Source organism: Onychomys torridus, chromosome 20 (assembly GCF_903995425.1).
Source record: "Onychomys torridus chromosome 20, mOncTor1.1, whole genome shotgun sequence".
Classification (NCBI taxonomy): Eukaryota; Metazoa; Chordata; class Mammalia; order Rodentia; family Cricetidae; genus Onychomys; species Onychomys torridus.
Genome location: NC_050462.1, coordinates 36,099,115 through 36,117,508, shown reverse-complemented (window position 1 = coordinate 36,117,508; position 18,394 = coordinate 36,099,115). Strand labels below are relative to the sequence as shown.

At 43.6% G+C, this 18,394-nt stretch overlaps 1 protein-coding gene across 1 annotated transcript; it reads left to right on the top strand.

Moving 5' to 3' along the window:
• Positions 1 to 238: 238 nt before the first annotated feature.
• Positions 239 to 16,406, top strand: Cct2 (chaperonin containing TCP1 subunit 2). Its single transcript, XM_036170075.1, has 16 exons — positions 239 to 362; positions 1,145 to 1,219; positions 1,312 to 1,377; positions 3,361 to 3,472; positions 4,094 to 4,170; positions 4,275 to 4,387; positions 5,354 to 5,556; positions 8,074 to 8,174; positions 8,371 to 8,498; positions 9,301 to 9,404; positions 10,673 to 10,792; positions 11,516 to 11,644; positions 11,813 to 11,916; positions 12,163 to 12,262; positions 14,400 to 14,541; positions 16,125 to 16,406. Exons 1-16 carry the CDS (start codon positions 360 to 362, stop codon positions 16,153 to 16,155), a joined length of 1,608 nt encoding a protein of 535 aa, XP_036025968.1. The 5' UTR covers positions 239 to 359; the 3' UTR covers positions 16,156 to 16,406.
• Positions 16,407 to 18,394: the final 1,988 nt, after the last annotated feature.

Below are 18,394 nucleotides of genomic sequence, written 5' to 3'. Positions count from 1 at the left end.
ACCTGACCTTAAAAATATATGTAAGCAGAAACTCCGTTTCTGTGGCAACCAGCGCGGTACACTGTCTCTTTGTTCCTGAGTTCCACGCTAAATCAGCCCGCCCCTAGCCCCGCCCACATCTGCCGAGACCTCCGCTGCTGGGCGTGGCGCGAGCCGAGGCCCCGCCCCTTCCCCCCGCGAGCCGCTGCGCTTCCGGGCCAGCCCATTACACAGGAGGGCGGGCGGCTGTGCGGGGCGGAAACCTGCGCCGCCGGCCCCGCCCCCTGCGGTAGGGCGTGTCGTCACTTCCGCCTTCCTTTCTGCTGTCTTCCCGGCGCGGCTTGTGCGGGCTTATCCTCTCCGCGGAGTTCGTCGGAACCATGGTGAGCTTCGCTTTCGGGCCCACGACCTCCGCTCCTGCCCGGGTGCCGCTGTGTCCGGCCTCCCCGCTGCTCCCCTTGTCTAACCGGAGCCGCAGCCTCCTCGCGGCCCTCCCCTGGGCCGGTCGCACATGGCTCGGGCCGGGCGTGAGGCCTGCGTGGGGTCCGCAGACCGAGCTCTCCACGGGGGCGGGGGCGCGAAGGGAGGAGGCGCCCCAAGCCAGCATCTCCTCCGAAAATCAGGCTTTTTTTATGGCTAGGGGACCCCGACGACCCCCGGGACTCACCCCACGCGAAGAAGTTTCTAGTACTCTTGTCAGTCCCGCCCTCTCCGGGGCGGGGCTGGAAGGGCGGCTGGCTGTGCAGGCCTGTGGAAGATGGAGGATGCCCTGGTGCTTGGTACCGCTGCTCCACGGCCCACGCCTGCCTCCGCCGTCATGTTGCCGTCAGTTTGCCCTACACCCCGGTCGATGTATTTATTATTCCTGGCGCCTCCCTGTAGCTGCTTCTCGCCATTTAAGTAAAGGCGCACTTCCATGACGGGCTCCTGAAATGATACTGCAAATTGGTTTTCCTTTAGGTCATAGACTTACCAATCTAGCGAGGGGCCCTAGGTAATGTTAAAGAGTACCGGCATTCGGGGTTGGGGATTTAGCTCAGTGGTAGAGCGCTTTGCCTAGCAAACGCAAGGCCCTGGGTTCGATCCTCAGCCCTGGAAAAAAAGAAAGAAAGAAAGAAAAAAGAGTACTGGCGTTCAAACGGAGTGTCTTGGTTTTCCGGTTTAGGCGTCCCTTTCCCTAGCACCTGTGAACATCTTCAAGGCTGGAGCTGATGAAGAGAGAGCAGAGACCGCTCGCCTGGTAAGCCCGTTCTGCCTCTTGTAAATGATAGAATTGCACTCTTCACTATGATGGTAAGTCTTGACCACCTTTTCTGATTTTTCTCCTTTAAGTCATCCTTCATTGGTGCCATCGCCATTGGAGACTTGGTGAAGAGCACTTTGGGACCGAAGGGCATGGTAAGAAAAATTTTAGAATAAGAGTTGGCTTGTGCCGGGCAGTGGGGGCGCACGCCTGTAATCCCAGCACTCGGGAGGCAGAGCCAGGCGGATCTCTGTGAGTTCGAGGCCAGCCTGGGCTGCAGAGCTAGTCCAGGACAGGCTCCAAAGCTACACAGAGAAACCCTGTCTCGAAAAAACCAAAAAAAAAAAAGAGTTGGCTTGTTTCTAGTTTTCTTTCTTTCTTTTTTTTTTTTCTCCCTGAGATAGGGTCTTGTGTTGCAGCAGCTGACCAAAAATAAAAGTCTTAAAAATTGTTTAAAGCCTTTAGTGTAAATATAGTTATTAAATTTTTTTTACACCGGGCGGTGGTGGTGCATGCCTTTAATCCCAGCACTCGAGAGGCAGAGCCAGGCGAAATCTCTGAGTTCGAGGCCAACCTGGACTACAGAGAGAGTTCCAGGAAAGGCACAAAGCTACACAGAGAAACCCTGTCTCCAAATACACACACACACATATATTTTGCTGTCTAAAACGTTAAAGTCTAAAAAATTATCCTCCTCTAATCACACATCATTCTCCAGTGACAAGTGTTACCATATAGATGCAAAACCTGCTAGTATTTTCTGTTCACTAATGGATAAGTTTGTCATAGATTTTTGCACTGCATTTTTAAAATAACAGATACTTGTTTTGTTTATGTGTATGAGCTATTGGTGTGTACTTGTTTTTAGTGTCCTATTTTAAATTTCTTTCAGAGTTTGTGCTACCTCTTTTTAGAACCTGCATGAATTATTTTTATCGCCTTACCTGTCCTCCTACCCACAAACGGTCCCTTCAGATGTTCTCTTTTCTGGGCCAGCCCTCTGCCTTTCAGAGCTATACGAGCCTTTCCATCCTAACACTTCCTGAGACTGACCTTTGCCCCTGCTGCTTACACCTCTCCGAAACTGTAGAACACTGTCCATGGCTGACCTTGTCTGTGCGCTCTTGCCACGACCCCTCTGTTCCCCGCTAACCTAACAAACTCGATCCGCTCTGTCTATCTCCTCTTGCTATCTCTTCCGCCACTCTCAGGCTCAACTCCTAATTTACAAAGGGCTCTGTGGTCCCTTCCACCGTCCCAAGTTTTAGCTCTCCAGATTTCTCTTGTCGAAAAACTCATCGCTGACATTCCTTACCTGCCCTCCCCCCAGTCCCTCCATACTTAATCCCTTTTCCTTAAGATTCTCCTTTCCGCCCCAGATCCTCTACACTCCTCTCAAAAAACTCCCAAGACCTCCTTCCCCATCCTTCTCCACTTTATGTGGATGGCAGTGCCTTCCTGTCAGATGGCCTTGTCAGACTGACCTCCATTCTCATCCTCGCCCTCCAGCTCCTGTTCTCTCATGGTCACCTGGTCCCCACAGATCTCATCTCCTCACACTCCTACTTTTCCTCTGCCCAAGTGACTGCTGAATACCTAGTACCAGCTGACTCCCCTCAATTCACTAACTGCCCCCCCCAAACACACACACGGGGTCAAGGTCACTTCCCTGAACCTCCTTTGTGCCCCCACTGCTTGCTTTGAGCCTCTCTTCAACACCCTGTGTTAGTGAACTCTGGCCGATACCCCAGTTGCCATTTTTTTAAATTGATATTTTAGTTAGCATAAGAAAGGTCCCATTGTGATGGTTTTTTTTGTTTTGTTTTTTTTTTAAATATGTTTCATTTCTTTAACCACGATACAGTATTCTGGGGTTTGCTCTTAACTTCGTGTGTGGACGTTGGTTTCCGTCGTTGCCTGTCATGGTGTTGTAGCAAAGCTAGTTTGTGGTACCTGTACTGCTGAGTTTTAGGAAGCATTGAGTTGGTTGTAGGCTACATGCATTGGAAACATTTGGTGGCAGATAACCATCCAGAGTGTGTCCGTGTCAGCAGTGTATGGCTAGTGCAGTTCCTGACGCCAGGTATTCTTCAAGAAGTGCTTAGACCTTAATCTGACACAAGTCAATTTCCTTCCAGGACAAAATTCTTCTAAGCAGTGGACGAGATGCCTCTCTAATGGTAACCAATGATGGTGCCACCATTCTAAAAAACATTGGTGTTGACAATCCAGCAGCTAAGGTTTTAGTTGGTGAGTCTTATTTCCTTAATGGTTGTGTCAACCATTTACATGATAGCCATCCTTCACCATTATTAAAATGAACATGAGAAGTACTATTGACCACTGGGGGCAGCTGCAACCACAAGATAGATAGTTTTTAAATGATAGAAGTCTGTTTGGCTGAACTGTGAAGTCCAAGACCAGTGGGCCCTGTTGGTGAGGACCTTTTTGTTGTGTCGCAACGTGGGTGAGACAGAAAAGGGGATGATGTTTCCATGAACTTGGGAGGGCATATTCAAGCTAGAGTATTGGAACTTAAAGGTCTCCAAAACTTGGTCAGCTGTGGAACCTACTGTAAGTGGGGTTTAGATTTGCTGTGGGTTTTAAGAGAATTGAGGGCTGGAGAGATGGCTCAGAGGTTAAGAGCACTGACTGCTCTTCCAGAGGTCCTGAGTTCAAGTCCCAGCAACCACATGGTGGCTCACAACCATCTGTAATAAGGTCTGGTGCCCTCTTCTGGTTGGTCATACATGCTGCATACATAATAAATAAATAATAAATAAATAAATAAATAAATCTTTAAAAACAAACAAAAATAAATTTTTAAGAGAATTGAGGAATGTGGAGAAATAATTTTGTTTTTTTCCCTAGATATGTCAAGGGTTCAAGATGATGAAGTTGGTGATGGCACGACCTCTGTTACTGTTTTAGCAGCAGAACTACTCCGGGTAAGAGCCATTCAACACTTCCACCTTATTATTGTGACTGATCTGGAGCAGTAGAAGTATTTCAATCCTTTATTAATTTTATTTGTATACTTTTTTATTGACAGGAAGCAGAATCTTTAATTGCAAAAAAGATCCATCCACAGACCATCATTGCGGGTTGGAGAGAAGCCACAAAGGCAGCAAGAGAGGCCCTGTTGAGCTCTGCAGTTGATCATGGGTTGGTACACCACAATCCTGTTGGGAAGTCTAATGTAGAGAACGATGAGAAACATGTGTGAGCTCATCTTGCTGCCGTACCCTCCACCGCACCTCCAGAATAGCCTTCCTAATCTCAGCCAGCACTGACATTGAAAGTCTTTACCTCACTCCTGTGTTCTAGACAGAGCTCCACCTGCCTCTGCCTCCCCAGGCAGTGCTGGATTACAGTTGTGTGTTTCCATGCCTGATTTTTTTAAAGATTTATTTATTTATTATGTATACAGTGTTCTGTCTGCATGTGTCCCTGCAGGCCAGAAGAGGGCGCCAGATCTCATTACAGATGGTTGGTTGTGAGCCACCATGTGGTTGCTGGGAATTGAACTCAGGACCTCTGGAAGAGGAGTCAGTGCTCTTAACCACTGAGCCATCTCTCTAGCCCCCATGCCTGCTTTTTAACCTGGATAGATAAGCTGTGTGTTTCTGGGTGTTGATACATTCTCTTGCACTGTCAGCTGTTAGGTGCTCAGAATATGACTGATGGAATTTCCTTAAACTGTCTGCCTTTGGAGAATTGTATTTTTGAAAAGTTTAGCTTTATGATAATGTGGGAAATTTGTTAACCCAAGATATATTTCCAAATGTGGAATTGCTGGGGCTAAAATGTATGTATGTACTTGAGTTTACCTTTATGTATATTGATTACCAGATCTCCAGAAGCAATTTCTGTTTGTGCTGAGTGTGTCACAGATGGTTGTTTCCCCACGCTCTTGGCAGCATTTGATCGTCTTGCTTGCTTATGCCTCACCCTGTCTGGCAGTTGGATGGGAAAGATGGTATCCATTATTTACGTGTTTCTTGATTTCGGTGACATTAGAGGCCTGCTTAGAGTCAGTGCTTAGGTAAATTTTGAAAATTAAAGTATGCTTATTATGTTTGAATAATTTAATAACAGGTGGGTTTTCTTTTTGTTTGATTGTTTTATTAGTTCTGATGAAGTCAGATTCCGGCAAGATTTAATGAATATTGCAGGAACAACATTATCCTCAAAACTCCTTACTCATCACAAGGACCACTTTACCAAATTAGCTGTAGAAGCGGTTCTCAGACTGAAGGGTTCTGGTAATCTGGAGGCCATTCATGTCATCAAGAAACTAGGCGGGAGTCTGGCAGACTCCTATTTAGATGAAGGTATGTATGTGTGTCAAATATAGAAATATAGACAAGATTGGTGACTGAGTCCTAAATACCCAACCATGCTTGCTTGCAGGGATAGAACATAGCCAGGGAACTTGTCTTTGAGGCCATTTGTTACAGCTGTGTTTGTCATTCTGTCAGTCTGCAGTACTTCCTAGTCTAACAGAGAAAGGATAGTTTTACCAAGAGCTGTTCCCAAATGCTACTTTTTTCAGGATTACATGTATTTCCCAAGCAGAGTCTGGATACGAGAGATCACTTAATTAGCAGATTATTGAGGATAAAGAACTTTTGTTTGATATTTTACTGACTTTGTATGGCATCTGTCATTTTTTTTGTTTTGTTTTTTGTTTTTCGAGACAAGGTTTCTCTGTGTAGTTTTGCGCCTTTCCTGGAACTCACTTTGTAGACCAGGCTGGCCTCGAACTCACAGAGATCTGCCTGGCTCTGCCTCCTGAGTGCTGGGATTAAAGGCGTGCGCCACCACCGCCCGGCTGCATCTGTCATTTTTTTAATTAAAAATTTTTATACTTGGGCTGGAGAGATGGCTCAGAGGTTAAGAGCACTGGTGGTTCTTCCAGAGGTCCTGAGTTCAATTCCCAGTAACCACATACATGATGGTTCACAACCATCTGTAATGAAATCTGGTGCCCTCTTCCAGCCTGCAGGGATGCAGGCAGAATACTGTATGCATAATAAATAAATAAATATTTTGAAAAAATTTTGACTTATTATGTAAGCTTTTTTGCCCGCGTGTATATGTGCACCACATGCATGACTGGTGCCAATGAGGTTAGAAGCAGGATCCCTGGAGCTGGAGTAAAGATGGTTGTGAGCTTCCATTTGGGTGCTGAGAACAAACCCAGGTCTACAGCAAAAGCAGCCAGTGCTGTTTAACTGCTGAGCCATCTCTGCAGGCCTTGGTACTTGTTTTATATTGTGTTGTTTTTAGGTTTTTCATGACAGGGTTTCTCTGTGTCCTGGACTCACTCTGTAGACCAGGCTGGCCTTGAACTCACAGAGATCCACCTGCCTCTGCCTCCCGAGTGCTGGGATTACAGGCATGCGCTACCACTGCCCAGCGCTATTTTCTTTGTAGTATAGTTTGTAGGGCATAGGTTTTTCAGTGTCTTCTCAAGTGTATTTACTTTCAAATGAACCATGGACTGTGTAGCATTTTCTTAAAAGGGGTAAAAAGAGTTAAGTTGTGCTTTATAGCTACAAGTCATTTGGAGTCTTGGTTTTGCTGTGTGTCTTACGCCATTTGTTTTATGTGATTCTGAAAGTATTTTGGTTACGTTGATATGCAAGGGCTCTGTAATGTTTCTAATGGGCTGCCAGGTTGGGGAAGATCTTTATAACAGAGAGTGGCACATTCTGCTCTCCATTCTTGTTTATGTCCTCTGTGCCAGGAATTGTAACTGGAACTTTAATCCTTCAGTTCTCGTAATGATGATCTCCTGAGGACAAGATTAAGCTGAATGGAGCAGGAAGCACAAGATGGGCTTAATGAGCTCAAAGTTTCTTCTATGTCTGAAAGAAGCCTATGAAGGTGGTCAGTGTTAGGTCATATGATGGCATCCAGTCAAGGCTAGGCTGGTGATTAGCATCTCTACCTCTAGTTATACATGCTTTGCATAGGAGTATCTGGTTGACATTCATCCAGAAGCCACTAAGGACGAGAGCATGATAGTTGTGTTGACTGGTGTTTCTGGTTTACTACTAGGTGGAGTTCTCTGTTAGTTATTCTTTGAGGCAGGGTCTCTATTATGTTGCCCTGACTGTCCTGGAAATTGCTGTGTAGAACAGGCTGGCCCCTGCCTCCATAGTTCTGGGATTGAGAGCACACACCACTTTGCCAGGCTAGGCTGAGTTCTTTGAGAAGCATAGCAATTCATAGCACATCCTTTGATTTCAAATCTTCACTGCTTATTTTGTCTTGTTGGTTTTAAGCTAGTAAAAATGAACTTAAAGTTTTTACATTATAAACAGTAGACTCTGGTCTGTTGTATGTATATGAAGCAAATTTGTAGGTGATGTGTTTTGTTCTCTGCTAGCTGTAATATTGCCTTATGTGTATTCTCTTATTTATTTACTTCATTGTTAATGTGTATGGGTGTTTTTGCTACATTAATGTTTGTGCCATGTATGTGCCTGGTGCCCGACAGCCAGAGAGGACATTGGATCCCTTAGAATTGGAATTATGGGTGGTTGTGAGCCACCATGTTGGTGCTGGGAATTGAATCCAGAATCTCTGCAAGAGCCAGCAAGTACTCTAAAACCAATGAGCCATCTCTCCAGCCCCTTATGTTCTCACTTTTAAATATATTTTGAAGAATGAGTTGAAGTTTGTGACCCTGTTGTAATGAAATGCTTTTTAGTTTCTGGGAACATGGTGCATTGAACATTAAAATGCGTTATTTGAATGACTAATTTAGTACCACAGATAACTTTTGCAGGTCTACTAATGCATCCTTAAAGTATTTATTACCCTCTTTATGTTTGTTGTAGGTTTTCTATTGGATAAAAAAATTGGAGTAAATCAACCAAAGAGAATTGAAAATGCTAAAATTCTTATTGCCAATACTGGAATGGATACAGACAAAATAAAGGTGTGTGACTATATTTCTTGAAATTTTATTGCTGTTAACTCAAGAGTCAGTTACATTAAACAGCTTAGAATCTGTTTAGAAATAATACTCATATATCCTTTGATATGTACGTTCATAAAAATACTGAAATATACTGTGTTACTAGAACTCTAAAGAGGCGTGAAACTTGACTCTGCCTTCATGTCTTTCGTCTTAGATATTTGGCTCTCGGGTAAGAGTTGATTCCACGGCAAAGGTTGCAGAAATAGAACATGCAGAAAAGGAAAAGATGAAGGAGAAAGTTGAACGTATTCTTAAGCATGGAATAAATTGCTTTATCAACAGGTCTGTGTTGGCTTGTGCTGATAGTGATTTTAACAAACGCTAATGTTATTTTTTTTCATGAAAATTGTATTTCCTATCAAATTACTGATAGAAACTGCTGCACACGGTTTACTAACAGTTACAGATTGTTGCCATTCAAGCAGTCAGCTAAGACATGCATACACTGAGTGGACTGTTAGAGTAAAGGCAAGGTTTACGTGTTAAGATTCCTCAGACCCTATTGCTCTTCTCAGTACTGTACTGTACTCAGTTTTCGTGTGGTGATAGAAGGATGCAGTGCTTGATGTGGAAGTGAGGCTGACTAGTTGGGGATTGTCATTTAATGTAAAACGTCAAATTTCTAATGTAGAGGATCACTAAGTGTCAGCAGGCAGAACAGACTGTGGATTCACCAGACAGGATTGAAGGTTCCTAAACTTGTGGGACAGAGTAGAGCAGTGTCAGACTTCTGGATACTGAGGATAGGGAATGATTTAAATATGATGAATTGTTTCTCTTTGGAATTTCTGATGAATTAGATAACCCTGGATCTTAGTTGACTTTAGCTGGAACCTGAGAAATGAATCTCTTACTTTTTTTTTTTTTTTTTTTTTTTTTTTTTGCTTATGTTATAAGGTCAGAGAACAGCTTGTTGGGAGTGGGTTCTCCTATCATTTGAGACCCAAGAGTTGACCATAGATCATCAGGCCTTTTTTTTTTTTTTCTAGTGAAGTAAAAATGCTCGCAGGTTTTGCATTCCAGTGTAATTCATCATGAGAAGTAGCTGTTTTGAGCATAATGTTCTTGTATATTTTGTTTGCAGACAGTTAATTTATAATTACCCTGAACAACTCTTCGGTGCTGCTGGTGTCATGGCTATTGAGCATGCAGATTTTGCAGGTGTGGAACGCCTAGCTCTTGTCACAGGTATGGAAAAAGACATTAGTCTCTAGAAAGTTTAATTATCATTCTTGTGTTTATTGAACGTTACTGTGCAATACATTGTTGAATAAGAAGAAACCCCTTAAAGAGCTAAGAGTATATAAATAGTTATTCTGAATTATGCCTTTAGTTACAGTGTTTGAAGAATTATATTGACTGATTTTTGTGTGTGGGGAGGTGCATGTGAGCCATGGCTTGCATGTGGAGATCATAGGCAACTTTATGGACTTGATTCTCTCCTCTTACCATGTGAGTCTGGGGTTTCAAACTCAGATCCTGAATCTTGGTTGTAAGTGTCTTTACCTGCTGAACTATCTTGCTAGTCTCGTTATTATTAGTATTAGTAGTATTATAAGTATTTTTTCTCTTAGAATTGTTTGGTACTTAGAAGTTTCTCAGATTTTGGATTTTGGGGGTGTAGAGTGTGATATTTGATCACACGTACTGAGATAACTTGAGATAAGACCCAAGTCTAAACATGGAGTTCGTTTTTATTAAGTATGTATGCCTCATAAACAGTGACTTACATTTTTACTGGTCCATTGCATAAAAGTTGTACATGGGGCTGGAGAGATGGCTCAGCTGTGAAGAGCACTGGCAGCTCCTCCAGAGGACCCGGGTTCACGGCAGCTCACAACTGTCTGTAACTCAGTTTCAAGGGATCTGACACCTTCACACAGACATACGTGCAGGCAGAACACAAATGCATGTGAAATAAAAATAAATCATTAAAAATTTTTAAAAAGTTGTACATTTAGGTTCCAGTTTACAGATATTTAAAGTGTGTACCAGGTTATATATGTGCTAGGTTTGCCATGCTGTAGAGTTCTTTTTGTTGAGGTGTTTCAAGACACCAGTCCTTTCACACAAATACAAAGACTTAAATCGCTAGACGTAGCCTAGACAAATGTGAGCTTAAAAGAGGAGTTTTGAGTCTTAACTAGTCTATTTGTTTTGCTGAATATTTAAATTCTTGGTGCCCCATGTGAGGTAAAGTTACAGTAACCTTTAGTGAAGACTTTTGTGCCTTTCTGAGTGAGGGAAGTATGTACCTTGTGCTTGAATTTAAACATAACTTTTCTAAGTTTTTAATTTCCCAAATGGTAAAAATGTTTAAGTAAATCAATCTAATAACAGCCTCAAACTCACAGAGATCTGCCTGCCTCTGCCTTCCTAGTGCTGAGCCTAATGGCATGCACCACCATGCCCCGCTGAGAACAAATTTTAACCCTGGAATGTGTTTATGTTCGTAGGTGGTGAGATTGCCTCCACCTTTGATCACCCAGAGCTGGTAAAGCTTGGAAGCTGCAAACTTATAGAAGAAGTCATGATTGGAGAAGACAAACTCATCCACTTTTCAGGGGTTGCTCTTGGTGAGTGACTGTGTAAATTTTGGCTTAAGTACCTAAGTCCTTGCTGGCCTCTTGAGGCAAAAGAGAAGTTACCGTAGTTCTAAAATACATTCTGTAAGCTGGTGGATAGCTCTGGGGGTGAAGGTGCTTGGTGCCAAGCCTGATGACCAAAGTTCCTTCTCTGAGAGCCACACGGTAGAAGAAGAGGACCAATTTCCACCTGATTATCATGCACATATACGCACAGTGGAGTGGATAAATCTATAAGGACAAATAGAAGATAAGTTTTTAAATCATTTATTTAACTGTTTTATATATATTGGTGCGAGGGTGTCAGATTCCCTAGAATTGAGTTACAGACCGGTGTGAGCTGCCATGTGGATGCTGGGAATTGAACCCAGGTCCTTTGGGAGAGCAGCCTGTGCTCTTAACCACTGAGCCATCTCTAGCCCCAAAGAAGATAAATTTTGAGAGGGCTTATTTTGTTTTGTGTCAGTGTCTTGAAGTCTTAAGTTGATATTTGCTGTGTCTTTTGGAAATGTGTACCATTAGCATAGGTTTTTCTTGATAACTTAGAACACCTATGAATATGGATTTTTTTGTAGGGAAAGCATTGCATGGGGGAAGACATGAGCTACCAAGACCCAATCATAGTCATCCACTTCCGTAGATAATGGAAAGGAAATGGTTATGTGGTGTATGACTGAGCGGTGACTGACTTACAAATATTACATTTAACGTCAGGTGAGGCTTGTACTATTGTACTTCGTGGGGCCACTCAGCAGATTCTGGATGAAGCCGAAAGGTCTTTGCATGATGCCCTTTGTGTTCTTGCCCAGACCGTGAAAGACCCCAGGACAGTGTATGGAGGAGGTGAGCATTTGGAAAGTGTTCGGTTCTTGCTTTCTCAATGTGTGGTATGACTCAAATGGATGGATTGGCTCTTGTAGGAACTAATCGTGTTAGCCTTTGATTTCAAAGTGACAAATCTTTGTTTTGGAGACAGCAGGGCACATAACAGTTTTGGATTTTAATTTGTAGGTTGTTCTGAGATGGTGATGGCTCATGCTGTGGCAAAGCTTGCCAGTAAAACCCCAGGAAAAGAAGCTGTAGCAATGGAGTCTTTTGCTAAAGCGCTGAGAATGGTAACTATGAAAAGACCTGAACGTCAATTTCATGGGAGTTGATTTTAAACTGAACGCCTTCTTCTGTCCTAGACAAAAAGGTGCTTCGCCTTTTGCAAAACTGAAATGGTTCACAATGGCTTATATTCTGCTTCTACATCTTACACGCCATCATGAACAGTTATCAAGGACCAGCCAGCCGGGCATGGTGTACGCCTGGAGACAATCACTAGTCCTTGGTGCTCATTTGTCGTTTTTATGTCGTAGTTGCCAACCATCATCGCTGACAATGCAGGCTATGACAGTGCAGATCTGGTGGCCCAGCTCCGAGCTGCTCACAGTGAAGGCCAGACAACTACTGGACTGGGTAAGAAGTCAAGTGGACTTTTGTGGTCGTTGTTGAAAGTGTATGTCTGTGTGTGTGTCTGTGAGTGTGTGTGTGTATGCGTGTGTGTGTCTGCCTGTGCGTGTGTCTGTGAGAGAGTGTGTGTGTGTGAGTGTGTTACACACTTGGTCACAGTCCCCCTTCCCATTGTTGTCTTACCACCTTTCCTCTTCCACTGAACCCCATGTTCCCAAATCCCTCTCCCACTTAGATGGACGGAAGGCTATTTACTTGCACACAGGCACCTTTTCAGAGGCTGTGCCCTGGGAATCTCCTTCCCCAGTGGCCATTAATGGCCTGTAGCAGGGACCTTCTGAGCCCCTCTCCTCTCCGGGATGGGGTGTTACAGTTGTGTGCACTGGCCACATCATGTCCAGAAGGCAGCATTTACAGCACTCCTCCTTACCCTACAACTCTTAGGTCCATCCTACCCTGTTGGCAGTGTTCTCGGAGACCTGGGGGGAGTGTTCTGCACGTTGTTCAGGACTGAGCACTCGGCAGTCACTGTTTTCTGTATTTGACCAGTTAGGAGTCTGCACTAAGTGCTGCCCACTGCAGACTGAAGCTTTCGGAGTAAGGCTTCGGGCAGCGCTAATCCAAACATACAAACAGATGTCTAGATGGCAGTTGGACGTAATGTCTGTTTAGCAAAGCAACAGTAGTCAGTTCCCTCCTCATTCGTAGAGGTTTTTGGTTTTTTTGTATTTTTTTAAAGTTCCTATGCTAGCTAAAAGATGACAATGCTAATTGCTTTTGTAATTACTGTGTATGGGGATGTGTTTTAATTTTGTATTCATAGCATTGCTCTAAGAGGTATAAAACTACTCAAGATAGTTTACAGTTGGATATTAGAATGTATGAATAGAGCTTATATTCTCAAGTGTGACTCTTAGAACAAGTCAGTATTAGTTTCTAATTTCATAACAAACATTGGCACAGTTTTGATTGTAAACCTCTACAGAAGCCCTCGGAAGTCAGAAGGCATGGGATCCCCTGCTGCTAGATTTAAAGACTGTTGTGAGCTGCCACATGGGTACTGGGAATCAAACCAGGCTCCTTTGGAAGAGCAGTTAAGTGTCCTTAACTGCAGAGCCATCTCTCCAGTCTCCCTTTTTATTGAGTCAGGGTTTCGCTATGTTGCCTTCTTTCTCTGACCTTGGAGCTTGTTGTGCAGACCAGGCCAGCCTTGAACTCAGTTCCACCTTCCCCCCAAGTGCTGGGATTAATGGTGTATGTGTGTACAACTGTGTGTTCACATTCCACAGTACTAGCCTTTGGAGGTCAGAACAGCTTGCAGGAGTTGGATCTCAGTTCTGAGGATCAAACTCAGGATCATAATGCTTAGAGGCAAAGGACCTTTTCCTACTAAGCCATTTTGCTAGCTTGCCCCTGTAAGTTTTTATTTGATATCGTTGTCCTCTGTTAATATAGACCATTAGTATTGCCTCCCCCTATCCCCAGTGTTGGGTGTGTGTGTGTGTGTGTGTGTGTGTTTTAAATACATATGAATATGTGAATGTGTCTGTGGGCATACTAGAGGATGATGTAGGGTGCCTACCTCTATTGCTTTCTACCTTACTGCTTGTTTCAGGGTCTCCCTGAACGGTAAGTTGGTCATTTTTGCTAGCTGAATGGCCAGGGAACTCTTGGTGAAGACAGTGCTGCTTCCCTCCCTTTCCTTCCAATGTTGGCTTTAGAGGCACTTGACAATTGTGCCTAGCTTTTTTGTGTTTGTGCTGGGAATTCACACTCAGATCCTTAGGTTTTCAGGGTGCAAACATTCACCCACTAAACCATATCCTAGCCCAATTGAAAGATGTTTTTTTTAAAGGTGTGTGTGTGCACCCTCAGAGACCAGAAGAGGTTGTGAGCTACCCGGGTGATAGGAACTGAATTCAGGCCAGTTTGTAGAACAGCAAATGCTCTTAACCACTGAATCATTGATCCAGACCCTACAATTTAAAAACTGTTTTAAGGTTGTCTTTGAGTGCTTTTATAGACTGACTTGCTAACTAAATCAGGTAGTTAGGTGCAGTTAACAGGGTTAGTTTTATTACATGTTATTAATAGACGCTTTAATATCTTATTTGTTAAACACTTACTTTAATTTTTTTTTCAGATATGAAGGAAGGTACCATTGGAGACATGGCAATTCTGGGTATAACAGAAAGTTTCCAAGTGAAGCGACAGGTTCTTTTGAGTGCAGCTGAAGCAGCAGAGGTGATTCTCCGTGTGGACAACATCATCAAAGCAGCACCGAGGTACCTGAGCACTTGGAAAGCACAGGAAAGCTTGCAGGAGGCAACATCTAGGGAGCTGTATTTACTTGATCATCATTTAATGGAACTGTCATTTTTTAGTAGAGTTATGCAGATTATCTAAGATATGTGATCACAGGAACAAGGCATGGGCAGCCAGGGACCTACTCAGATTGGAAGTGTTAAAAGAGCCAGGCTTAGGAAGATAGGAGGGAGCTCTGGCTGCCTGGTGTCTTTTTACGGGGTGAGATCGTGCTGCTTGCCTTCCTGGATACACTTCCATGTAGATACATGGGTGGTTTTGGTTTTGGAGATAGTCCTGCTGTGTAACCTGGGCTGGCTTCAGATTTGAATCCTTCCCTGAGCTTCACATGCTGAGATGACAGGTAGTTGCCCCACACGTGGCTCACACTGGCACTCTCCAGCACCCATTGTGAAAGACTCCGTTACAGTTCATATTCTAGAAACTTACCTTCAGTCCTCTTAGAGAGCACTCCCACAAAGACAGTTACATGAGGTGCATCGGTCTGTTTCCTGGTGCTGTGTCCAAAAAGTCTGATGTAAGAAAGGAAGGATACAGATTTAGAAGTTTCGGTTCATACTTGTCTGCTTCTGTTGCTTTTGGGTGGGAGGAGAGGGATGCCAGTGAAGAAGAGGAGTACCAAGTGAACATGTACCCAAGATGCCAGGTGAAAAGAATAATTAGGAAGAAGAAACAATCTGCCAAAATGGCTATAGGCCAAGGAAGGTAACTGTTTACTTTAAAAACTGGATTTCAGCAACATTAGTTTTGACACGCAGTGTTAGCGGAGTGGCAGGGATCAGATTCACTCGGGGGAGTTGAGAAGAGACGAGAGAACTGAAGTCGATTGTGGTTTTGAGGTGTCATGTAAGTGAGAGCAAAGAAGCAGGCCCTCAGAGGAAGTGTGGGTGTCTGTGAAGTCCAAATAACTAGTGATTTTGGAAGTATGTTTAAAATTCTGTAATTTTGAAACATCTGAGAATATCTGGGGAAGCTGGTTTATACTGTCCCTGAATCTGACAGGCCGGAAATTTTAAAATACTTTCTTTCCCCACTGTATAATTTTAAAATGTATTATACACATTTGTATACATACATATACATACATGCATACATACATTCATACACACACATACTTTGTTTAAATATTTTACAAACAGAAGTATGAAGTTAAAGAGTTCACTGATAGTCCTGCTGTCTCTTTGCAAAAGATTGTTCTCTCTCCAGTCACTGTATGATTGCAGAGAATTAGAGCTAAGGGGAGGGGCGTGATTATTGGATACTGAGGCACATCTACCCAGTCTCCAGCTTGTCTTTGGCAGTAGTGCTCCTGAGTAGTTGTCCTCTAGAATCCCTGTGTGTTAGCACTCTGGCTTTTTAATGCCGTCTGGCTACTTTGGTGAACTTTTCTAGTACTTAGATTACTCGAAAACATGAACTAAGCCAAGTGGTAGTATATTCCTTGGAGAGACTGAGGCAGGAGGATTGCAAGGTAGCGTCTAGTTTAAGGATATGTACAGCAAGATCTGGCCCTCATTCTTAATTGTATGATTTTTCCTTATAGGAAACGTGTCCCTGATCACCACCCCTGCTAAGCATTCCCATTTGCTGTTGATCTCTGGACCAGTTCACAGCAGAGTTGTATTTGAAAGACTTCAACCTTTTAAAGAAGACTGTGGAATCGATGTGTCCATGATAGCCTTAAGTTTGAACATTGAGCTGACCTTCTGTTTTAAACATGGGTCTAATTTATTTGCTGTTTCATTTTCCATACAATTCAGTTGATTTCCAAGTTCATTTCTCATACTGTGTATTAAAATAAAAAATCCAGTTACTTACCTCTTAATGTCTTACTGATTTGTATATATCCTACTGGAAATCTGCTTAATGGAAGTGATTATATTTCGTGTGGAGTTGTGTCAACTAAATCAATTATTGATTTTATGAAATAATTATCTTGATTATGTCCCAGAGTTAAACATGAATACATTAGTCTTTTGGCTTTGTGGGTGGGCCGTATATATACTCAGTCATGCATAGCTTTTACTGCATGTTAATTTGGAGTAAAAGTACCATAAGATACAATACTGAATTAATTTTATGTAAGTACCCTTTTTTACTTACATCAGATTAAAAGTTTCAATTTCTGTTCAAGTTTGAAAAAGTCCTATATAACTGTCTACCTCTCTCTGGTGCCCTAATAGGTACCATTCTCTTAAGATAATGGTAAACTTCGTTACGATTATTTTGTTAAGAGTTTCTGTTTTGGTAGAGAAAGGAAATGAGCGTAGATGTATACTGAGTTTAATTTAAATTTGACATAGATCTGGAAGGTATTGCAGCGGCACAGAATTTAAGAAAGCTCAAAAGTGTAAGAGTTTCATCGGCTCTCCCTGGCAGCCTCAGAATGCCCTCCTAGGGGAGAAAGGGCTTTCAAAGTTGGTACAGGAGGGCCAGGAAGTGGCACAGTCAGTGGACCCGAGTTCGGGTCCTCAGCATGTGATACATGCCTGAATCCAGCACCAGAGAAGCAGGATCTGTAGGATCCCGGGCTTTAGTTAGTCACAGCTAGCCTGTTCCATAGGTGGGCTTCCGGTTCAACCAGAGACCCTCACCCTCATCAGAAGGGGAGCATCTGATGTCAGCCTGTAGTCGTGTGTGTGTGTGTGTGTGTGTGTGTCCCTCTGGATGGAACTTGAGTGGTCGTTGACCACTGGAACTGAACCCAGGTTTTCTGCAAGAATAAGTAGTCTAGCCTCTGTATCAGTGTTTTAATACCTGGAATCTGTTAGGGGCAGACAGGGTGGCTCAGTGGGCAAAGGTGCTTGCTGTCAAGCTGGAGGACTGAGTTTAATTCCTGGAACCCACATCGCAGAAGGAGGAGAGAACCAACTCTTGCAAGCTTTACTCTGACCTCCACATGTGAGTGGTGCCCAGCCCCAAACCCCAAATGAATAAAGAAAATACAAATTGGTACATCAAAGAGTCAATGATAGTGTCACTGCGTAGAAAATTGTAAAATTTTAGAATCCAATAAGGCCACACTGGCCCACCTTGTGTAACTGACTTGGGTCCATGAGAACTGAGTTACTCCTGGTTTAACATAGGTGCTGGCAGGATGTGTGTGTGTGTGTGTGTGTGTGTGTGTGTGTGTGTGTGTGTGTGTGTGTGTTGGGGGGGGGGGGATCTGTTCTCCTCCAGACTTCACAGAGCAGCTTCTAATTTTGTGTGTGTATGTACATTGGAGTTTTGCCTGCATGTATGTCTGTGAGGATGCCACATCCTGGAACTGGAGTTACGGACAGTTAAGGACTGCCATGTGAGCCAGGTAGTGGTGGCGCACGCACGCCTTTAATCCCAGCACTGGGGAGGCAGAGGCAGGTGGATCTCTGTGAGTTTGAGGCCAGCCTGGGCTTCAGTGAGTTCCAGGACAGGCTCCAAAGCTGCACAAAGAAACCCTGTCTCGAAAAACAAAAAACAAAACAAAACAAAACAAAAGCCATGTGGGAGCTAGGAATCGAACCTGGGTCCTTTGGAAGAGTGGCCAGTGCTCTTAACTGCTGAGCCATCTCTCCAGCCCCTCTAATTTTTTTTTTTAAGATCGGTTTTTAACTGTGTGTCTGGGGGTGGGCATATGTGTATTTCAGTGCAAGTGTCCATGGAAGCCAGAGGAGTTGGGTCCCCCTAGAGCTGAAGGTACAGGTGGTTGAGTGCTGGGAACCAAACTTGGCCCTCTTAACCACTGAGCCACCTCCCCAGGGGCCACTTCTACATCCGTGCCCTGCTTCTTCCATGGCCATTCTAACGGATTTGAGTCATAGTTCCCTTTCTGGT